The following is a 22551-nucleotide window of genomic DNA, read 5'->3' on the forward strand; positions in this document are numbered from 1 at the left end:
AAAGTTGGTCAGAATCATGTCATGGTCCGTCAGCAGCGCCGGCAGTGATTTGTACCTGGGCATGTTTTGCTGCTGGGCCATTCAGAAGAGGGCATTGCGTACTCCTCTTTCCATATTGAGCAATACATGTATCCCCGACACCCGACACGTGTAGGACATGTACCTAAGGTATGTATTCAAGTACAATTCAGACCCTGAATGTTTAGCACATGATAAAGGGGGTTGCAGCCAACATTGAACTAAGAGGAATTATTAGAAAGAGCATGTGACTCGTGAGGGAGAAAGTACGTAATGGGCTAATAAAAATCTCTTATCAATACAAGTTAACATTAAAAAATTATTGCTCTTTTATAAACATACTTTTATCATGATTCATAGCTATTAATATAAATCAAAAGTGCTCTTATTACTAAAAGTGCCCCTATTCGCTCCTTTCAGGGGAGAATCCCCACAAACTTCAACTTGACTTGTCAGGTCAATCATTCATGGCTAGACTTACAGGCGTTGGAGTGCTTGAATGGGCTGCGGAGTGCTCGACTTGGCGTTGGCAATGGCCTGATGCCAATATAACACACCAAGCACCACGCGGGATGAGGATACACAATGCAAAGGAAGCTCAAAGAAAGGGAGGAATAAAGCACCGCAGCATGTCCCGGTGGGATCCCACGGTCAATCAATACCGAGACCCATTGCATGACTGTGGCGAGCCCAACTTTATGCTGGACTGGAGAATCCAAAGAATTCACAATGACAATCATCTTGGCCGTGTCCACTTTGGGAAATTGGACGCATGAACTTTGCCGTGGCGATAATACGCCAATTGCAGAAAGGACCTGTGGCACTAAAGAATTCTGCAAGGCTTTTAAGTCTTGACGATCCGCATAGGCGCAACCTCATCCACACCATCAGCAGCTTCGAGTCCGCGGAGCAGTGCTTGGATGCACATGGGCCGAAGCCCACGGGACTTGGCGCGGCTTCTCCAGTGCCAAACGAAGAGTCTGAAAAGACGACGTATGAGCTCCTACTAATAGTCAGTCTTGTCGTATGCTGCTAATCTTGTGTTTAGACGATAGGAAAGGGCGAGGGAAGCTTCAAACAATGTGCACCAACCAGTGCAGCAAGTGTGCCGTTACTACTTGGCCCAACGATGGTGTTAATTGGCCTTCTACTAGAGAGAAACTCACGGTTAGTAGCCTAGTTTGATAGCCGAGGACGCATCTCTCAACTAAAATAGGCTCGAGTTGATTGCGGATTCTTAAACGGCACACTAGAGCAGTCTGCTTAGATGAGCTCTGCTCGCAGGACAGTAACGGGCAGTGGTTGCAGTCTTGCGCCAACCAAGTACAACATTGCATCGAAGAAGCCAGAGAGAATAAAGAACCCGAAACTGCTGTTGAAGAACGAGGACAAGAGACACTTTCTGACAACTATTGCCTATGCCACTCTTATCGCAGCGGGAGTGAAGAAGATGGAAATAGCAAGATAATCAGAGGATAAAGAGCCTTGGGATGGACCAGATACCAGTATCGTTTCAAGATCTAGCTATGTGACTTGACTGTCTGACCAATGACATAACACGGAAATCAGCTGCATTATAATTTTCGAGGTACCTCGTCTTAGGACCGACTCCTGACATTGTTACACAGAGGACACTAGAGAACGGTATGCAGCACAACTGGCTTCATGTAATTGACTCCAGATTAGCTTATCCTCGTTCAACCGTATCGGCAGACGAATCGACGGTTCAAAACACACGGCAACAACTTCCCGAGTCCCTGTTGCCAACTACCTAGGTAGTCACCAAGCATCGTCAACATGCGACATGGCCCCAAAAACTCCCCTTTGCATCATCTTCTCAACAATTTGAACGCGCAGACGTTGCACAACGACTTAGAAAACCTTTCCCCCGCACTGAGCACAGAATGGTGTTGTAGTAGCATTGCCGCAGTTGCCGCAATAGCGCGCCGTCTCCCCGTATTGCATCGGGACAGGCTCGACGTTCTGATAGACCGGAGCAGGAGCCTGCGACTTTGTCGGATCCGCACTGTAAGGCTGCTGGAAGTAATTCTGCGGCGGCACGGCATAAGCGCCGTTCACGGGCGGCGGGTTGACGTAGGTGACAGTCGTCGATGGCTGGGCCCGGTTCCTCCCCTTTACACACCAAACGATGAGAAGAATCCAGGCGGTCAACTTGAGAAGACTGGCAATGACGAAGCAGGCGATGGCGCCATACCAGTTGCCGTCGGTGTAATAGGCGTAGCCGTCGAAGCTGGCAGCCCATGCGCCCATGAGACCTCCCCCAATGATGAAGAAGATGATGGCAGCGATGAAGAAGGAGACGGGCCACCAGCGTGACATGCCTCGTCTCGCGGGGACATGTTGCTGGTGCACAATTGTTTGGCCCTGCGGGCTGGTCATTTCGTATGCCATTTTTGGTGATCAAGACAAATGATGGGGAGAGGGCAAAGGAGACAAGCTCGTCCTGGGGTCGGGGTGAATAAAAAGAGAGGCAAACTTCGAGTCGGTTTTTCACAACCTAACCCACCTCCTCCATACTGAATCAGCTTCTACGACAGCTGAACTCGCAATTTCGGCTTGCGCGTTGATGTGCAATGGCGCCGGGAAGTCGGCACACATCCAGCCTTGTTGATCACCGTCGCCCATTGACCTTATTCGACCATTGGCAGGTTGAGGCGCCGCCACCATAACAGCTTGACAGCAGAGCGTGGCAAGGGTAGCTGAGGCTGAGATGCAGGTTGCAGATGGCACAACCAGGAAGTATTCCTCCTTCGAGCTCGTCTTATGATCTTATCCATTGCGGCGGACCGCCACGGCTTCAGCCCTGCCTATAGTGAAGCCCACGGGGCGCTTCCTGGCTTGATTTGCATCGTCATCATTGGCGCCTCGACAATGGCCAGTAGTCTCAAGGTTGAATACGGAGCATTGAGATGCGAACACGGAGCAGCTTTCGGATTCCTTCCGCCAGCACGCAGATGCCTGTACGGGTCACTCTTCCCATTTGATATTTTGCAGTTCCGATGGATGAGTTGGGCAGCAAAGCTCCGTGCCGTCATGAGGGAGCCTATTTTTAGACTTGGTGCTCCATTAGTATTTCGATTCGTCCAGTCTGTATCCCGGCCTGGGCCGTCCGAAGCGCCAGGATTGATCGCCTCAGCTAGGCAATTGCCGCTGGTTCTGGCTTGTCAGGCAGCTTAAAAGCCGGGTGAAGCTAGACTTGACTTGGTACTGAATCGTGTCCGTGTCTTGGCTTTCACTTACTCCGTGTACGGAGTAGTCGGTGAATAAAAATGGTGTGCCCAGCTATTGATGCTGATGGACCTGAAGCGATTCAGCACTTGACAGCAGGAACATCGACATGCAGGCACGGGACATTTCTGGCCCACTAGGAAGGTGCCCACCACAAATTGCTCCACGACTTTTGCCCGTGTCACGTGCACGTTCTGCTGCGAATCTGCTCCATACCAAAAGTGAAGGGTCTCCTACAGATGTGTACATATATCATGATACTTATATATGTCGGCGGTCTTTGCAGCACGTTCCCCTTAGTTTGACCTCACTCTCACATCACCACAGCAGCTGGAGTTGCATGTGACTCATCTCTCACAAGATAAAAGCTCTCCTTGGCCTGTGGCCTGTTGCAGCCCGTCAATTGATCGTTCTTCCCTCCTCCCCACGAGCCTCTACCACTCTCTTCGTTCTCTCCCGACTTCTTTTTATTCTAGTTGACATCTCGAGCACCACCCCTACATGTATCCTTCCTTAGCCTACAGCGGTCCATGTCGGCAGTATGGACCAGACGCCCCCAACACGTCAACGGTAGAGGCATCTCCTCAAAAAGAACAAATGGGCCAAGAGGTCGCAAACTCCCAGTGACCAAAGACGGCAACTCAATCAAGTGGTGTATATTACGCTATGCAATTATATAAATAAACCAGACATGAATTTCATTCAAACGCTCGCCACGTCTACTCCTCCGAGACTAATTTGCTGGGCTGTTCCTGCCCTCCCGACGCAACCTTTGCCTCATCATCGGTCGTCGTCGTCTTGGAGACTGTCAGCACGGTCGGCAACACAATGACCAGGGAGCCGATACACATGCCCCAGTTCATGCCAAACTGGCTCATCGGAGCCACCTTCTGGGCATTGATACGCCACGCCATGGCACCGCCGGCGGCCTGCAGAGACTTGTACGCCCCGACGAGGACGGCGGCGCGAGCCGAGCTGTTGGACTCGGTGCCAATCAGCCAGTAGGCGTAGCCCTGCCACAGGGCGTCGTAGGCGCCGTAGAAGATGTACAGGAAGATGGGCCCGGTAGAGAGGCTCCCCTGCTTAAAGTCGACGTCCTGGCGATGGCCGGCGGCCAGCCGGGCGTCCTGCCACTGCTGGAAGCGGTAGCCTCCGCCCCAGATGGCCATGCCAGTGACGAAGACGGTGAGCCAGCCGAGCCTGGCGCGCATGGGGCGGTCGAAGCAGGGCAGGTCGAGGAGCAGCCCGATCAGGAGGCCGCCGAGCATCTGGGCCATCCAGTACAGGGCGCCGTTGAGGGAGCGGGTGCGGATGTTGAAGGTCTCGCCGTTGACCTGGTTCTGCTGGTAGCTGTAAAAGACGTTGGCCGAGTAGAAGAGCGGCAGCATGCAGAGGACGCGCCAGCGGGCAATGGTCTTGACGGCGGTGGCGGCGGTGCCCGCGAGGGTGTGCTTTTCCGTCTCGACGGCCTTGTTGAGCTGGGCCAGGCGGATGCGGGAGGGCGAGCAGATGAAGACGCCGAGGGTCCAGCCGAACAGCATCATGGCCATGAGGGCAATGTACGTCGAGTCGGAGACGGTGCCGGACGTCGAGTGGTAGTTGAGGCCGAACGAGGCCAGGGAGCCGATGCCGCCGCCGAGGTTGAAGATGACCCAGAAGACGGCGATGGCGCGGCCCTTTTGCGACTCGTCGACGTACGTCGTCATGATGGCGCCCTGGACGATCCAGACAAAGGACGCGCCGACGCCGACGACGGCGCCGGACCCAATGACAAAGGCGCCATTGCCGGTGTGGTTGAAGTTAAGCAGCGAGCCGCTGTACAGGGCGTACGTCCAGCCGGCGATGAGAAAGCTGATGCGCGGCCCGAGGATGGAGAAGACGGGCCCGGCGACGGTCAGCGCCGTGGCCGCCGTGGCCGAGAGGAGAGCGACGGTGGCGTTGGCGGCGACGGTCGAGTCGACCTGTCCTGAGCCGCCGAGTCCCGTGAGCGCATTGTACATCTAGGGGGTTCAACCTTGTCAGTCTTGTATTCCTGTGTCACGGGAGAAGACGCGAGACGCAAAACGCACCCCGGGCATGCAGAAGCAGATAAAGGAGATGAGCAGGATCTGCGTCCATGGGTGAGAGTAGAAGCGGACAATCTTGGAGGGATGCGGCTGGAAGCCCATCTCCGTCTCCGGCTCCTCGGGGGACATGGCCCTCGGAGTCGTCGTGGTGTTGTCTGCGTCGTGATTATGAACCGCCGAGGGCTTCTGGTTCTCGGCCGAAGGTACACGATCCGCCTCGTGTGATGACTGTGCCATGGCGAATCCGCGGAGGGGAGGAGGGGAAAGAGGGCGCAGCTACTGTGCAGAATCTGGGGAATAGCGGGAGGAGAATAAAAAAAGAAATGGCTCTACGCTTTTTCTTCCCAGGGCGAGCATGGGAGCGCCCCCAAATCTCGGGGTTACAATGGATCATATATCAAGGGCGCCCGACAATCTATGTAAACAGGGGATCTTGCATATCAGAAGCCCTGGCGTAGACCCTCGGCGCGCCCCCAAAGCTTGGCAAACTTGGCACTTGGGCATTTGATGGCATTCATGGGCGATTTCCATCAAGTCGTTGCGACGAGGCCGTTGGAATGGGCGCGCAGGTCTGCAAATCCTCACACGTTACATGGTGGCGCTCAACTCCACAGCCGGGTCAACTGGCCTGGTTGCAAGCGGAGCCCGGGGGTAAGCTTGTTTATCCATGTTTGGTCTTGACTCGTGTGATCAAAGACCTTTTGCCGTGGATGTGGATGGGGGCTCGCTCGTGTGGTGAGGATTCCTCTTGGCCGCCTCGCTCTCCCACGGGGGAACTGGAGTCCAGAGGGCGACATGGAGGTTCAATGTTGCGGGGTGCGTTTTGAGGGGGCGGAACATTGAAGGGATGGTTCTATTTCGGTGCGGTGCCTTTGCCGGCGTCCATGAGGCAATAAATTATGCATGTAGGTACGTGCAAGGTTGTCAAGGTTGTCAAGGTCCAAGGGCTGATGTCGGCGAACGGAGCAATCGTGCCCGAAAAAGGCAGTTTTGTCGGGCGCCACGTCCGCCCTCACGCCGTGACTGTTTGTGTCTGTGGGATTCAATGTTTTCTGACTGGACCTCGTAGACTCATTGCAGTTGGCGCTACATACGGAGCATCACATACTCGTAGCGTGGTTGAGCTGGGCCCCTGACCGTCGGGGTTCGTCAGGGTCTGGGTGTTGGTAGTCGGTCGTATCTCGAGTCACTTGTGGGATTTTTTTTATTCTTTTCCTTGTGTTTTTTTTTAATCCTTTGGCTTGATTCCGGCTAGCAACTACAAAAAAAATGACGGCCCCATTAGCCGGCCTCCAAACCGAGACGAGAAACCCTCAGACGACGGCCATCGATCGCGTTTCCACCGAGACGCTCTGTCGGATTCTGCACAGCCAAGACGCCAGAATACCTGCCGCCGTCGAGCCATGCATCCCCATCATTGCGCAGGCCATTGACACGCTTGCCGAGCGGCTCCGCGCCGGCGGTCGCGTTTTCTACATGGGCGCAGGCACAAGCGGTCGGTGAGCTTCATTCTCCTGACGACTCACGAGCCCCGGCCACACCCAGAGCTGACCCTCGCCTCAACAGGCTCGGCGTGCTTGACGCGTCCGAGATCCCGCCCACCTACTCGGCGCCTCCTGGCCAGTTTGTGGCTCTCATCGCCGGCGGCGACGAGGCCCTCCGGCACGCAAAGGAGGGTGCCGAAGACAGCCGGTCCGGCGCCGAGGCCGACCTCGAGGCGCACGCCTTTGATCCGCAGGTCGACTCGCTGGTTGGAATCGCGTCTTCCGGACGGACGCCCTACGTCCTGGGGGGGCTGGAGTACGTCCGGAGGGCCGGCGGCGTTACCGTGGGCGTCGTCTGCGTCGAGCCGTCGGCGGTGGCGAGCGAGGGCAACGCCCAGTATCTCGTGGCCGCCGTGACGGGCCCCGAAGCCGTGACGGGCAGCACGCGCATGAAGGCCGGTACGGCGACCAAGCTGATTCTCAACATGATGAGCACCGGCATCATGGTCAGGCTGGGGAAGACGTATGGCAATCTCGTGAGTCCCGTCTGGTCTGGTGTGCACTTCAACTTGGTCCCGGCAAATGGCGACATTGAAATTGCCTCTTTCGGATGGTACAACAAGCAACTGACCTGTGACTCTGTGAGACCAGATGGTGGATCTGCGAGCAACCAACATCAAGCTGCAGCAGCGGGCAAGGAATATCCTGAGGCTCATTGGAGGCCCGCGCTGCACGCAGTCTGACGAGGAGCTCGGCCGCATCCTGTACGAGTGCCATGGCAGCGTCAAACTCGCCGCCGCCACTATTGTGTTGGGCGTGCCGGTTGCTGACGCCGAGGCTCGTCTCCGGCAGCACGGGGGCCTTCTCGCGAGGGTGATTGAGGAGCATGAGGGCCAGCAAGCGGCTGCGGACGAAGCACAGGACGACGGGCTTGTCCTCTGCGTGGACGCCGGCGGCACGAGCTGCAAGGCCGTCATCATGTCCAGGGACGGTGTTTCTGGGTGCGGCGCAGCAGGGCCGTGCAACGTGTAAGTGGCGTCATTCATCACTGGTGTCTTCAATGTTGGCATTCGACGCGCGGTCGATATATTGCCCCCCTGGCTAACTTCTCTGCGTCTCGCGGTAGGTCGAGCATCGGGCTGGATGCAGCCATGGCCTCCATGTCGCAGGCGATCCAAGAGGCGGTAGACGACTGCCCCGTGACCAAGGGTCGCAAGTTTGGCCACATGACCTTTCAATCGGTATGGATTGGCATCGCCGGATACGAGCGGCCGGCCCTCGCGCAGTCACTCGGCGACGCAGTCTGTGGGCTTGTCAAAACGCCGCCTGGGACGCGGCCACGCATCACGGCCGACACGGACCTGTTGTCCGCGTCCATGTCTGTGCAGCAGGACATCGACTCCGTCATCGTCCTTGTCTCTGGCACCGGCTCCATCGGCACCAGCTTCAGACGAGCCGGGCTGGGCTTCCAGCGCACCGGGCGCGTCGGCGGATGGGGCCATTTGCTGGGCGACGACGGCTCGGGCTACAGCATCGGACGGGAGGCCCTTCGCAGGGCTCTGCGAGAAACAGATGTGTATCGGATGACGCGTGATGGGGAGACTGCCACTGCTTCCCCGGCGCCGTCTCTGTCTCCGCTATCACGGGCCATCTACAGGCACTTTGAGCATCAATATCCCGCCAGTAACCCCGGTGATCTCCTCAGCGCCATCGTCATGCCCTTCTCGGGGCTTGGCGCGGCAGAAAATGCCTCTTTGGGCACGACCAAGCGTATTGCCGGGGTTGCCAAGACTGTCTTGTCCATGGCCGCTGCGGGCGACGACGAGGCAAAGAGCATCGTGGCCGGCGGGACTGCGAGTCTGGCTGAGCTGGTGACGCTGTTGGTAAGGGGCCAGGGCATGGACGTGTCGAGATGTGGACTCGTCTTGGCGGGCGGCCTGATGCAGAGCGAGCTGTATAGAGACGCTTTGCTTGATGCTGTCAGGAAGCAGCTTGGGGAATTTGGCCAGAGTGCGACTGTGAAGCAGCCCGCGTTTGATGGCGCCGAGTTGCTCGCAAAGGGGTTGTAGGGCGGCACTTGGATATATTGGACCAGCATTTGACTCAATACTAGATATTACGCACCGAGATGATGAGGCATTTGGGTGTACTATACTCCGTACGCAGACAGATGCTGGCATTTTAGATAATAACACCGGAGGCTTTGTCCTATCCAGTAGAGACGAAACTCCAAGACGCGACAGACTCACACACCAAGTAGCACATTCTATCTGCACATACAACATCGCCATGCTCGCAGACGGCCGTTGTAACGTTCGCCCAAGGTGGACTCGTCCCAACATTAAAGCCAAAACTGCCACCCCTGCCGTGTATTGGCCTTTTTGTCCTCTGCATGTCTCGGCTGAGACTCCATCATCTCCACTGTCGTTCCACCGTGCGTCGAGAAATATCTTTATCTTTTCCGTATCGACTCCACCATGGGGCCCATTGCCCAGCTTTTTGCAAGGTGCCATTGATGGAACTTTTTTCCCGGGCGTCTTTTCCATCAGCCAGCCAGCCCATTGCTCCGGGACGAACGGAAGAAGATACGGAGCAGTTGGGGGTCGTCGTTTGTCGTCTTCCCCAGAGTGTCGAGTTGTGCGGATATTGCGCGTCTAGTCTGGGGTGCGGTGCCAACGAAAAAAAGTGTGGCAGATTGCAGGGGGAGCTGATCGGCAGTTTTCATCAATTATTTTTGAGCAAATCCGGAGGCTTGTAACGGACCGCAAGTTTAGTCGTCCTCCAATGTTTGCTGTTCTGCATGGAACATTGGCAGATTACGAGACGAGCCACGATGGAATTGATCTCTTCGATAGACTTGGGCCCCTGAACAGAAAAGACAGTACTAGTATCAATAGTCTTTTCCCCGAAACACGTGACGAACCAAAGTTGTCAATTGACAAAAGACAAGGTACATGGATGGTAGTAGTATAGGCCGATGGGCAAAGAGGCTGTGTTGGCAACCGGGCCCCGTCCTGGGAGTCTTCATTATCAAAAGTTCTTTAGGATGTGGCTATCGAGCCAGACATTGACGGCGATTGCCGACAAAGAAGGCACTTCTAGAACAAAATCCAGTACACATGTACCCTCCCCCCGATGTGCCGAGAGGCGCTGCATTGAAAAGGGTCATCTTGGCGTTGCACGCAACCAGACATTGGAAACATCGCCGACCACCCCATTTACCGCTGCTATTGTGTTTCGCGTGCTGCTGGCGAGACCATTGATTGTTTTGTAGCCCTGAGATGGTTTGGAAAATGTCGAGGTCTGCTTGTGTGCGACTCGCTCACTGCCGCACGGCCAACCCAGACAATTGCTAGTCATGCTAGTCGTTCCAAGATTGTGCGCCCATCTTGGCATCTGTACGGAGTACACAGCCTACAGATGCTTCAAGATAAGGCATTTTATTGCCGTGTCTCGTAAATGCACAAATACAGCAATTTCCTGCATTTCAAACGCCGTCGCTATGCATACACAGACCTAATCATGCGCATGATGATGCCAGTCACCTAGTCCCCTTGGCCCTCGGTCCCTCCCTTGATTCCTTCCAAAATACCGGCCCATTGCCCGCTAGGTCGGACTTTTGCCACGTCTGAGAACCGATCACAGGCAATCTTGCGAATCAGCAGCGTGTCCTTGGCCCTCTTCAACGTCCTTCCCTCACCCGTTGTGAGGTATTCTTCGAACCAAGTTTCTTCCAGCGAATCAAAAGGCATAAATGCCAGTTCGCTCGTGCGGCTGGGCAAGTCGTCGCCACCGCCATTATTGAGCACACATGAAATCCATCGGCGGAACAATTGTTCTCTGGTGTGTTGCGGGTGCGTGCGCGAGTATAGAAGCGCCTGTGTGACATTCGTGCGAGCCATGGCGTCGTAGAGAAGCTCAAGAGCAACCGGAGACTTTAAAATTGGCTGCACCGAGTAGAAATACGACAAAGCGAGAGTGTAGTCCTGGTCTGACGCCTGCTTGATCAAGGCAATGATGATGTCGTCGGCGAAATCAGGATTTAATGACGGATGCGCGACGTATTCAATAGCTCTCTGCACCATCATGTGAGTAAGAGAGAGAGAAAAAGACCTCCCAGCCAGTGTTCACGTAGTCTTACAGAATACTCCTCTCTATCCATGTGCCATAGGCCTTTCATAAAGAGCTGGTAGTTAGCCGGCATGCCAGACAGGCTGGCAAAGCTCTCTGATACAAAAACCTCTTTGCTCGCATCGTCAAAATCCAGGAGGATATAGTACAGTAGGGAGAATTTGTGATGCATCGACATTCCCGCTTCGCAGATTTGCTGATGTAATTGTCGGAGCGCATTCTCAGTCTTTGGGGGATACACCTTGGCTGTAATGGGCAATATTGTCAGCCAGGTCATTCTGAAACAGAGCTCCGTAGGCGCCAGATCCAATCCAATATAGCTCACCTTTGGAAATACCAAGCGCTCGCATTACTCGGTCAATGAATAAGACATCATCGGCATTCTTGCGATGCGCTTCAATGTCGTGTTGCAGCCTGCGATCGTACGGGAGCTGAACTTCCGTGGGAAAGACATCGTGAAAGCTAGTATAGTTGAACATGGCTTCTGCCAAGATATGCCCAAGGGCCTGTGATGGTTTATTTGCAACCCGAGTTCTGTCCGAAATTGGAGTAGTTAAACTAAGCCATTCGTCGAGCTTGGGTACTGGAACGAGACTCAAAGACCAAGGCATCTTGACGCGCTGTCACGTGTGACTGTCTAGTCGCCGCGAGGGTGTGGCGTCGTGGCTAATGGACTTTGTGGCTGCACTTGCATTGTTTACAAACGACCCTTTGGGACATTTCCAAACAATAGCTGGCAACGCGGGGCGACGACAACCACTTGGATCTAAACCTCAACGCACCATTATTTGCGCCGTGTCTACGCGACCGTTACTGTGCCCATTCAGGAAGTCCAGGAGACTTTCACATTCCGCTACAAGGGCAATTCCACTTTGCAATTTTCTCTTTTTTTTTTTGACCTCTACACGACACCTAGATATCTGCCGTTCGCTCGTGCGGCTCCCACACAAAATGTCGGCCGCTGCCCCAACGAGGCCATCAAGACGCGCCGCGATGAGGCGGGCGGCTATTATCGACTCCGATGACGAGGATGAAATCGGCAATACAACAAAGATGCGCGCTGATGACGAAGCCGAATACACTCCTGAAGCTTCGAGGACAACTCGACGCCAAACTCGCGGTGGGCGGTTGTCTGTCGCGCCTGGTTCCGCACCTACACGACGAAGATCGCGCGTCAAGAAGCAGTCCATCGCATCCACTGAGCCAGATGAGCTTGAAGGAGGGCCGGAATCAAGCCATGTTGTTGATGCCGATACCACCATTCAACAAACCGCTCAAACGCCTCCCAAAAAGCCATCACCGAGAAAGAGGAAGAGCGCTGTGCCTAGAGCATCGATTGCTCCCACAGAAGGCCTGGCGCCTCCAGTACCAAGGCAGCCCGAGCCTTTCGAAGGACCCCAGGCTCACGGATCACCACTGGCAGACATCACGGCTGTCAGCGTGAATGCGACGCAAAATGTCGAGGAGACACAATCCAACGTCAAGCCAATCAAGCCGTTTGATTCCATCATGGATAAGCCTCTAGATATCATACTCAAATCCCGAACCACAACAATCCCATTTATTGAGGAACCATCAACGTCCCCCAAGTCTCGGATTGTGTTGACTCATTTGATCTTGAACAACTTCAAAAGTTACGCTGGCCGTCAAGAGGTCGGCCCTTTTCACGCCTCGTTTTCATCTGTTGTTGGGCCCAATGGTTCCGGCAAGTCCAATGTCATTGACTCCCTGCTTTTTGTGTTTGGTTTCAGAGCCAGCAAGATGCGCCAGGGTAAAATCTCGGCTCTGATTCACAATTCTGCTCAGCACCCAAACTTGGAGTATTGCGAAGTTGAAGTCCACTTTCAGGAAGTCATTGATAAGCCTACCGGCCACGAGATTATCCCCAATTCGAAACTCATCATTTCTCGAAAGGCCTTCCGCAACAACACCAGCAAATACTACATCAATGGCAAGGAGTCCAACTTTACGACTGTCACGACATTACTCAAGAACCATGGTGTCGATTTGGATCACAAGCGATTCTTGATTCTTCAAGGAGAAGTCGAGTCAATTGCTCAAATGAAATCAAAGGCCGCTAACGAGCATGAGGACGGCTTGCTTGAATACCTCGAGGATATTATTGGCACCTCCAAATACAAAACTCCTATTGAAGAGTCGGCCGCCGAGGTCGAAACTTTGAACGATGTGTGCATGGAGAAGAGCGGGCGTGTGCAACATGTCGAAAAAGAGAGGAACAGTCTCGAGGATAAAAAAGACAAGGCTCTCGCGTACATACGCGACGAAAACGAGCTAACCATGAAGCAATCCGCTTTATACCAGCTTTTTATTCACGAATGCAATGACAATATTACTGTCACCGAGGAAGCAATCAACCAGATGCAAGCCCAGCTCGATGCAGAACTTGAAAAGCACCAAGGCAGTGAGCAGTTCATCAAGGACCTTGAAAAACAGTACACAAAGGGAACCAAGGAGGTTGAAACACAAGAGAAGCAAACCCAAAGCCTTGCCAAAGAACTAGCAAAGTTTGAACAGGAGCGCGTCAAGTTCGACGAGAAGCGCAAGTTTCTTGTCGAAAAGCAGAAAAAGCTCGAAAAGACTATTAATAACGCGCAAAACGCAACCAACGAAGCAGACGAAACTATTGAGGAAACCAAGCAAGATATTGAGACCCGAACACAAGAAGTCGCTGACCTCGAGTCCCAAGTCAAGATCGAGGAAGCCGAGCTGGCCAATATCCGAGAAAGCCTCAAAGGCAAAACTCAGGCTTTCTCCGATAAAATCGCAGCCAAGCAGAAGACTCTCGAACCTTGGATGGAGAAGATTAATCAAAAGCAGTCTGCTATTGCCGTGGCCGAGAGTGAAATGAACATCCTCAAAGAGAAGGCAAATGCTGGCGCTGTCGCAATCGAAGAGCTTGAGGGCAAGATTACAACCATCGAAGCGGACAAAGCGGCCAAGGCCAAGGAACTCAAGGCTTGCGAAAAGGAGAAATCTGAACTCCAGAAAGAGGCTGAAAAAATGAACTCTGAGCTCGCAATTTTGGCTCAGCAAGAGCCCAAGATCCAAGCCAAGATTTCTAATTCACGACAAAAGGCTGACGAAGCTCGTTCGAGTCTAGCAAGTACGCAGGCTCGTGGCAACGTTCTCACAGCTTTGATGCGCATGAAAGAATCTGGCCGAATTGATGGTTTCCACGGACGGCTTGGCAATCTAGGAACCATTGACCAAAAGTACGACGTTGCGGTTTCAACGGCCTGCTCCGCGCTCGACAATTTCGTCACCGAGTCGGTTGAGTCTGGTCAACAGTGCATCGAGTATCTAAGAAAGAATAACTTGGGTCGTGGCAACTTTATATGCTTGGACAAGCTCAGATCACGAGACATGTCTCCTATCCAGACACCAGAGAACGCACCACGCCTGTTTGATTTGGTCAAATCCAAAGACAAGTTCCGCCCAGCTTTCTACCACGCAATGCAGGACACATTGGTCGCCAACGATTTAGCCCAGGCTAATCGTATCGCATATGGGGCCAAGAGATGGCGGGTAGTGACCTTGGCTGGTGAGCTCATCGACAAGTCCGGCACTATGTCTGGCGGCGGGACTACTGTGAAGAAGGGACTGATGTCTTCCAAGATTGTTGCAGATATCAGCAAGGAGCACGTTGCCAAGCTCGAGGAGGATCGAGATCAATGGGAAGCCAAGTTCCAAGAGTTCCAAGAGTATCAGCGTGAATGCGAAGGTAAGCTCAAGGACCTCAACGAAAAAATCCCTCAGCTCGAGACAAAGATGCAGAAGCTTGGCCTCGAGATTGAAAGCGCTACACGCAATCTTTCGGATGTAAAGAAGCGTATCAAGGAAGTCAGCCAAGAGCATCAGCCATCAACATCCGACTCATCTCGTGTCGCCGCTTTGGAGAGGGAGGTTGCGAAGCTAAATGGGGAAATTGAGCAACTTCATGGGGAGACTGCCAGTGTGGAGGAAGAGATCAAAGCTCTGCAGGAGAAAATCATGGAAGCTGGTGGAGAGAAGCTGCGAAGCCAGCGTGCAAAGGTTGACGACCTCAAGGAGCAAATCAACTCTCATAACGAAGAGACGTCGAATGCGGAAGTCCGCCGAGTCAAGGCCGAGAAACAAAAAGTTAAACTTGGAAAGGACATGGCCAAGGCCAATAAAGAGTTGGAGAACGCAGTGAGAGAGCTAGAAAACCTTGAAGCCGATGTCAACAACCAGGGCGAGAAGTCGGACGACCTCAAGGCTCAGGTTAAGGAGGCGGAGGCGGATTTGGCATCAAAAAGGGAAGAGCTCAGGGCCTTCAAGAAGGAGCTTGATGCCAAGACAGCGGAGCTTAACACAAGTCGCGCCGTGGAGATTGAAATGCGAAACAAATTGGAGGAGAACCAAAAGACTTTGGCTGAGAATGAAAAGAGACATCGATACTGGGAAGACAAGCTGTCAAAACTAGTCTTGCAGAACGTTGAGGACCTTGTTGGTGCGCCCAGCCCTACCGAGCAATCTGCTAAAGCTGAGCAGCCCGAAAAGGAAGAAGACTCGTCGACATCCAACGAAGACATTGAAATGGCCGAATCTGAAGCGGAGGAGGCTGAAGATGCCAGCATGGTTGATGCCTCTACAGCAGAAAAGTCAACGGAAGGTGGTTCAAACAACCCACCTTACGAGCTGCCCAGATACACACCCGACGAACTGGCTGACATGAGTAAGGAGACCTTGAAGGGTGAGATCGCTGCACTGGAGGAGAAGACACAGAACGCCAGCGTCGACCTTGGGGTTTTGGCCGAGTACCGCCGCAGAGTAGAGGAACATGCGGCTAGATCCTCAGATCTGCAAGCAGCAATCAATCAGCGAGACGCGGCCAAGAAGCGTTGTGACGACCTCCGAAGACGACGATTGGAGGGCTTCATGGAGGGTTTCAGCGCCATCTCGCTTCGCTTAAAAGAGATGTACCAAATGATCACAATGGGCGGTAACGCAGAACTAGAGCTTGTGGACAGTCTGGATCCATTCAGCGAGGGTATCCTGTTCAGCGTGATGCCACCCAAGAAAAGCTGGAAGAATATCGGCAACTTGTCTGGAGGTGAAAAGACGTTGAGTAGCTTGGCTCTAGTCTTCGCCCTGCATCACTACAAACCTACACCATTGTATGTCATGGATGAGATTGATGCCGCGTTGGATTTCAGAAACGTAAGTCGACTTCTTCAACCAGAATGATGTAATGCTCCATGTTCTAACGATGTTTGACAGGTCTCCATCGTTGCCAATTATATCAAGGAGCGGACCAAGAATGCTCAGTTCATCGTCATCTCATTGAGGAATAACATGTTCGAACTTGCGGCTCGTTTGGTCGGAGTTTACAAGGTCAATCACATGACCAAGAGTGTTACTATTGAGAACAAGGATTATATCGACCGACCACAGCCACAACCACAACAACGACCGCAGGCAGGCACTGGTTTCACCACAACCCTGGCCCTCAGATGAGGACGACGTAATGGGAGATGAGAACGAGATTCTGCATGTTCTTTGTACATAATGGAATTTGGGAACTGGACTGGGTAGATATTTTGATGACGGGTCATGATAGCAAAGGTTGCCATGGTGTTTTATGTAATTTTTTTGGATGGCGGAAACGGAGCAATCATCATATTGAAACTATAGAGAGCGAGAGTGGATGTAATAGCCTATTTTCAACTTGCCTCTGTCTACATTCAGGGAGACGCAAGGCCACGCAGCTCGATTTCCGCTCTCAACAGGTCCTTGCATGTCGTACAGCCAGAGTCAAGATCCTGTTCCACCTCTTTGCCTTGGAAGCCGAGTGGCTCGAGTTGGAGATGCCAAGTTGGGATCTGAGAGTCACACTCAAAGTCGAGTAACACCCGTGGCGTTCATAGCCATGTGGGTGTTGCAAATATCAGACGGTTTGAGTGGCTGATGTATCGCTTTGCTTCAATCCAACGTGGTACATGGTTCAGCTGGGCAACGGCAGGGTACACCATCGAATAGCAGAGTACGGGATCTTCTCCCGAGACTCCATCGCTAAGCATACTCGGACAAGCGAGTTGTAATATAAGTCAGGCTCATCCTTGGCTAGCGAGCGTCGAAGATGGTGTACTCTGAAACTAAACCGCGAAATGAAGGAGGCGAGGAGACTCATTTCTAAACAAGTCTCTTGTGCCCCGATGGGAAATATATAATGGAATAACCAGCATCGGCTGGGCGCGACACTGTTGTCGAGTCTCCAACTTGGCTGTGTCGAATCGGCCTTTCCAGTCACTCTTTACCATGCGTTATTCCGCCATGCTTCTCTTCTTCATTCTCGCTCTTCTTCGCGCCGTTTCGGTCTTTGCGAGCAGTGGTGACATTGTGCTTGTTTGTACGAAAGACGCTCTTTACAGCTCTCTGTACCAGAATGGCCGGCAGTTTTGTTCGTCTGTCCTTGGCAAGCCGCCCTGTGAGGTTGTGACGCCAACGGCTTACGCGACATATGACCCGGCTGTGATTTCTTCCCGCGTATGTATTTCCTTGGAGAGTCTATGGTATGCGGCGTTTCTAAGTTGAGCATAGTGCAGCTGTGTGTTGACGGACAAATGTCTTCCTCGCCCGACGGACAGCTCCTCAACGACGACCCGAGGGGCCAGTTCGACTGTGTCTTCTACATCGAGCTCACATTTCAGTCGTAATAGGACTTGCTCCGACCATGCTACTTCGACTGCTGCAGGTGGGACGAGCTCGACTAAGTGTGCTGCTTCGCATACTGTGTCGTCAAGCTTGAACCGGACTACGGTAGATATAGATTCGACGGCGGTCTACACCTCCTCGTCAGTGTCAACCTCGTACATATATACCAATAGTTCTTCGAGCATTTTCTACTCAAATATAACCAGCTCAGCTTCACCAACGGCTACAGTGTCAAGCGTTCTCTCTGGAATAACTTCCAGCTCCAGTTCAACGCGGTCTCTCAACTCATCCACCAGCAGTGTCACACACTCGACAGATACTCAAAGCAGCTTTAAACCTTGGTCTTCATCACAGTCCAGCTCCGCGAACGGTACCTCGAGCAAGACTTTAATCTCGACAACTTCGGACAGTGTGACTGATTCGTGGCTGCTTCCAACCATTACTCTTACTCCGATTCCTAGTGCAAACATTTCAACGGTGCATTTGACACTTCCAGGATCGAGTTTGTTGTCCACTTCTCCAAATGCGAGTTCTACCGTCAACAGTACGGTTCCAGGGTCTCTATCAACGCATGATTCCACGTCCGGTAGCATTGGTTCTAAGACGTCGTCATTGCTTGTTTCAACAATCAACACGACTACAACACAAACTCTTTCCAAATTGAGCACCTCTGCGTACATCTCAACCTCAGCTTCCACTACTTCCTCGCCCTCTCGTCCAGTTGCCAATTTTACGCAAGTGACCCGTACAGCGGCAATCGCAGAGGAGACTTGCTACCAGTTTCCGCAAGATCCGGATGCCGGAAACAAAGATCGCAGCGCAACCCTGCATAATGACCAAGTCGCGGAGCGAAATAGTACGCTCCCTTCCCCATACATCGAGTCGGTATTCTTCGACTCGGCTGGGATCGATCCAATCTGTCTCGCGTTGTGGGACGCATTGAACGGAACCTACTACATGGACGTGTCCAACAGAAGTCGCGTATCTATCATGGACTCTCAAAAGAATTCGATGCTCATCGACGCAAATGGGATTCATTTCTCCACCAACACCTGTGCATTCGACGTTTCCATCACCATCCAAGACATGTACGATCAGTTGGAAAGTCTTTCGGGCGAAGTTTGCGCCAAGTCCATCTCTGGCAAGCGCTCCATGGAAGAGTCCAGCTTCGAACAAGTCCTTTTTCTCAAGGATCAATGCGGAAACGGCATCAAACGGGCCCTCCGGACGTATCCTACCCTCAGTGTTGGCGATTCGGACTGCATGGACACAGAGGTGGACTCATCCACAGGCAAGTGGACTTTTCTGTGTCCATTCCCTGGCTCAGATTCTGGAAATAGTAGGTGTCGCACCTCCGTAAACGACGACATTGTTCGGTTCTTGTTCACGGATCCATTCGGCGAAGCCTGTCCCGACCTGTCCACGGTGGCGACCACTCTCGCAGCAACGGCTCAAGATTTTCTCAACGAGCATTCCCTCAAAGAGGAGCTATATCAGCTACCTCTCAGTGGGACGCAAAAGAGCCAGGTTGACGCTACTGTCAAAAAGTACGGCCAACTATGGAATGTCTTCAAACAGGCCTTGGCCAAGGGTACGGCGGGCACGCCTGGCCAAGGGAGCAGCACACTGGAGCAATACATCAACATGTACAACAAGTATCGAAGTTTCGAGGGTGACATCTGCAACGACTTGCATGCTGGCGATCTCCCGCTCAACATGAGCCTCCGAGCTGGTGTGACTACAATAGACTCGATTACGTCGCTGAAGGCAGCGCCGGAAAATCCCAAGCCATTCAACATTACTGTTCAAGACTCGAATCAAATAGCTTGTTGTAAAAACGGTAGCAAGTCTTCGTTGAATAAGGCCCGGGGAACCTGCTCGTATCCAGAAAACGCCACTGTTGCGGATTCAGATTGTGTCTGTGGACAGACTTCTGGCGGTGACGCCGTCGCGTTTGAGTATATGGAGTGCGCCAACTTTGTGAGCCAGTGCACGTCCGATGATGATTGCGCAAAGGCGGGATATAAGACGTACAAGTGTCTTACTGGAAGTTGCTGCGGAGGAGGTGTTTGCTTTGATCCCTATGCTTGTTCGCAGAAAGGGGTACCGTTGATTTGAGTTGGTGTTGAGTCTATAGGGTATTCCAATCTATGTAGGCACTGTAGACGACCACTTGTTCGCCATTAATTAGATGCGTGTGCGCAATTTCAAACCGGAGCCTGTCCAATGTCACAAAAAGGTTGAGCCGAATATCTTTTGCATTTGACAAGCAAGACATGTTTTTCCTTTGGGGTCGGCTCTGAGGGTATACTGGACTGCCCAAACAACATCGCCAGCGAAGGAGCCTTTGCTGTACATATATGTTTTTCGATCCGGTAATCAACCGAACCAGCAAGCAGCCCAACTTGCAACATCAAGTAAAGCCAACTCAACGACAACAGCGCATCCATGGCGTGGAATTCGCAACACTACAATTAGCTCTCCCTCATTGCATCGATAAAGTATACCAGTCACAGTTCAAACGTGAAAGAGACGACAACACTTCACATCAACGACAAGAAACGTAGTCCGATTTGAATTTGGAATCTCCCTAGATTCTCAACCCTAGTTGTTCATCTAATCCTTTTTACTGAATGCAGACGTAAAACATCACCAGACTCCATCCCAATCATGAAACCCACTCAAGCCTTAGGTGCAGTAGGGGTGATCTTCTTGCCGTCCTTGTTGTAGCGGACACGCGGGGGGGGAGCACGGTTGCGGCGGCCCACGCGAGATCGGACACTGCCAAGCACAAAAGTCATGTCAGTCATGCACATCGTAAAGAAACGTACCGGGTCATTTGCATCATGGCGAATATGAGGGGGGGGAGTGTATCCAATTGCTGGTGTACGGCCAAGGTTCATCTGAAGCACATACGCCGAGGCGCAGTTGTCACACTCCCGGGAAAGACAACGTACCGGACAATCTTGCCGTGGATAGCGCAAGAGACGCAGTACTGCAGTTTCAGGTACATCTTGGGAACCGTGTACTCGGCGAAGACGGAGGCGTCCGAGATATCACCTGCCAAGGGTTGTTAGCACAAGTGCCCCTTTGAAAAAAAAATGGCACCAAAATCGTCTTCGTGTGAATTGACCAGAGGCAACAATCACACGTGAGATAATGGCGGGGATTAAACGTACGGATAGCGGCAGACTCAACCATGTTGCGGATGGTGAATCTCTTGATTGCCTTATCCTTGGGGGTGCAGCGAGAGCAGTTGCTGCATCGGATGGGCTTGACGTGGCCGCGGCCCTTCTTGTTGCGGCCGCTGGGATGCCGTTAGTAAATGGTCTGGAGAGAATTGCCCCATCGCGCGTCTCTTGTTATTTCGCGCGCAAAAGCAACATCCTCTCTTATCGAGAGCTTGTGTCCATTGGCAGCGAGGTGGTGACCCAGGTGGAGGTGGGGAGGATGAGGGAGAATTCGTACTTGTTCTTTCTCTTCTTGACCATTTTGACGGTGTCTGTTGCGAGTCTGTCAATACCAAGCAACGAGTTGTCGAGAGAGGTGCGGGTTGGACGTACTGGAATTGGTTGACAGTCAAAAAGATTGAGGATGATGTGCAAAAGTCACGGCTGGTCTCGCTTGCCAGTCAGAAAAGCCCCGGGGCTCCACACAACTGGGTAAATTCGTTTTACGGGCGCACAGTGAAGGGCAAGTGGTTGGCGAAAACCCTAGGTCATGTGACACTAGCTCGCCTCCCACTCCCCCCCAGTGGGAAATTTCTCAGCGTGCGGCCACTCCACTTGCAGAGCGTCTTTCTCACCATCGCAACATCTGAGGATTGCTTAGGACGGCAATAGGTCTATTGTCGAGGTACGTCTGAAAGATGCTGCATTTCCCATCGGCCTCAACGATGGATGCATCAACGATGCGTCCGTCTTGAGAGTTGAATTTCCATTTGCATTTTCTGATCCCCCGCTGCTTTCTTCCGTGATGGCCGCTGGTTTCAATATCACACATTTTTTTTTAATTGTTTGGTATTGACCGGCGGCCACGACGAGAAATGCACCACATCGCGAACACGCCACACTCAACCTCGGGAAAATATTGTCAACTCTAACCCGTCCAGTTAGGCAAGATGCAGATTTTCGTCAAGACCCTCACGGGGAAGACTATCACCCTTGAGGTGGAGTCTTCCGACACCATCGACAACGTCAAGTCCAAGATCCAGGACAAGGAGGGCATCCCCCCCGACCAACAGCGACTCATCTTCGCTGGTAAGCAGCTCGAGGATGGCCGCACCCTGAGCGACTACAACATCCAGAAGGAGAGCACCCTGCACTTGGTGCTGCGCCTGCGTGGTGGTGGCAAGAAGCGCAAGAAGAAGGTCTACACTACCCCCAAGAAGATCAAGCACAAGCGCAAGAAGACCAAGTTGGCTGTCCTCAAGTATTACAAGGTCGACAAGGACGGCAACATTGAGCGTCTCCGACGAGAGTGCCCCAGCGACACCGTAAGATCCCCCCGCTTCAATGCGATAATATTGGGTCGGCGCTAACTTCTCACTATAGTGCGGCGCTGGTGTCTTTATGGCCTCTATGCCTGACCGTCAGTACTGTGGCCGATGCCACTTGACCTACGTCTTTGACAAGCAGTAAGCGCACGATCATGATTTCTGCTTTGGAATGGGCTGTTCATGGGAGGGGAAAACGTGTAATGCGAAACAAAATTGGGCGTTGATGTAGCATAGAGCACATCCGGGCTTTGATTATGAATGCTTGACTGAGACTACGGTTAACTGGTTTATTTATGTTCACATCTTCAAGGTGCTATCGTGATGTAATATGCTGGACAGGCTGCTCGTCAAGCCGCGTAGACTTTTTAACTTCTCCACTATGCCAAGTGGGCTCTGGGGTTGGACCTCG

At 52.7% G+C, this 22551-nt stretch overlaps 9 protein-coding genes across 9 annotated transcripts; 5 read left to right on the forward strand and 4 right to left on the reverse strand.

Annotated features, from left to right (window-relative positions):
* Nucleotides 1-1890: 1890 nt before the first annotated feature.
* Nucleotides 1891-2430, reverse strand: MAA_04709 (uncharacterized protein; the record flags this gene model as incomplete). The annotated part of the gene is made up of 1 exon (XM_007822805.1): nucleotides 1891-2430. One exon carries the CDS (start codon nucleotides 2428-2430, stop codon nucleotides 1891-1893), a length of 540 nt encoding a protein of 179 aa, XP_007820996.1.
* Nucleotides 2431-3986: 1556 nt separating this feature from the next.
* On the reverse strand, nucleotides 3987-5570 carry MAA_04708 (Major facilitator superfamily domain, general substrate transporter; the record flags this gene model as incomplete). The annotated part of the gene is made up of 2 exons (XM_007822804.1): nucleotides 3987-5267; nucleotides 5337-5570. 2 exons carry the CDS (start codon nucleotides 5568-5570, stop codon nucleotides 3987-3989), a joined length of 1515 nt encoding a protein of 504 aa, XP_007820995.1.
* A 1032-nt stretch (nucleotides 5571-6602) lies between these two features.
* MAA_04707 (N-acetylmuramic acid 6-phosphate etherase) lies at nucleotides 6603-8886 on the forward strand (the record flags this gene model as incomplete). Its single annotated transcript, XM_007822803.1, has 4 exons — nucleotides 6603-6832; nucleotides 6900-7353; nucleotides 7469-7845; nucleotides 7944-8886. The coding sequence occupies 4 exons, from the start codon at nucleotides 6603-6605 to the stop codon at nucleotides 8884-8886; spliced, it is 2004 nt and encodes a 667-aa protein (XP_007820994.1).
* A 1476-nt stretch (nucleotides 8887-10362) lies between these two features.
* MAA_04706 (ELYS-domaining containing protein) lies at nucleotides 10363-11559 on the reverse strand (the record flags this gene model as incomplete). The annotated part of the gene is made up of 3 exons (XM_007822802.2): nucleotides 10363-10893; nucleotides 10959-11194; nucleotides 11274-11559. The coding sequence occupies 3 exons, from the start codon at nucleotides 11557-11559 to the stop codon at nucleotides 10363-10365; spliced, it is 1053 nt and encodes a 350-aa protein (XP_007820993.2).
* A 340-nt stretch (nucleotides 11560-11899) lies between these two features.
* MAA_04705 (condensin complex component SMC4) lies at nucleotides 11900-16447 on the forward strand (the record flags this gene model as incomplete). Its single annotated transcript, XM_007822801.1, has 2 exons — nucleotides 11900-16150; nucleotides 16211-16447. 2 exons carry the CDS (start codon nucleotides 11900-11902, stop codon nucleotides 16445-16447), a joined length of 4488 nt encoding a protein of 1495 aa, XP_007820992.1.
* An 801-nt stretch (nucleotides 16448-17248) lies between these two features.
* MAA_10659 (Thioesterase) lies at nucleotides 17249-17646 on the forward strand (the record flags this gene model as incomplete). Its single annotated transcript, XM_011412377.1, has 2 exons — nucleotides 17249-17476; nucleotides 17536-17646. 2 exons carry the CDS (start codon nucleotides 17249-17251, stop codon nucleotides 17644-17646), a joined length of 339 nt encoding a protein of 112 aa, XP_011410679.1.
* A 955-nt stretch (nucleotides 17647-18601) lies between these two features.
* Nucleotides 18602-19762, forward strand: MAA_04704 (nuclear condensin complex subunit Smc4; the record flags this gene model as incomplete). Its single annotated transcript, XM_007822800.2, has 1 exon — nucleotides 18602-19762. The coding sequence occupies one exon, from the start codon at nucleotides 18602-18604 to the stop codon at nucleotides 19760-19762; it is 1161 nt and encodes a 386-aa protein (XP_007820991.2).
* Nucleotides 19763-20325: 563 nt separating this feature from the next.
* On the reverse strand, nucleotides 20326-21135 carry MAA_04703 (Ribosomal protein S26e; the record flags this gene model as incomplete). The annotated part of the gene is made up of 4 exons (XM_007822799.1): nucleotides 20326-20425; nucleotides 20602-20704; nucleotides 20824-20951; nucleotides 21113-21135. 4 exons carry the CDS (start codon nucleotides 21133-21135, stop codon nucleotides 20326-20328), a joined length of 354 nt encoding a protein of 117 aa, XP_007820990.1.
* A 629-nt stretch (nucleotides 21136-21764) lies between these two features.
* MAA_04702 (ubiquitin/small ribosomal subunit protein 31 fusion protein) lies at nucleotides 21765-22284 on the forward strand (the record flags this gene model as incomplete). The annotated part of the gene is made up of 2 exons (XM_007822798.1): nucleotides 21765-22139; nucleotides 22198-22284. The coding sequence occupies 2 exons, from the start codon at nucleotides 21765-21767 to the stop codon at nucleotides 22282-22284; spliced, it is 462 nt and encodes a 153-aa protein (XP_007820989.1).
* Between the last annotated feature and the right edge of the window lie 267 nt (nucleotides 22285-22551).

Source organism: Metarhizium robertsii, assembly GCF_000187425.2.
Source record: "Metarhizium robertsii ARSEF 23 chromosome Unknown MAA_Scf_1, whole genome shotgun sequence".
Taxonomy (NCBI): domain Eukaryota; kingdom Fungi; phylum Ascomycota; class Sordariomycetes; order Hypocreales; family Clavicipitaceae; genus Metarhizium; species Metarhizium robertsii.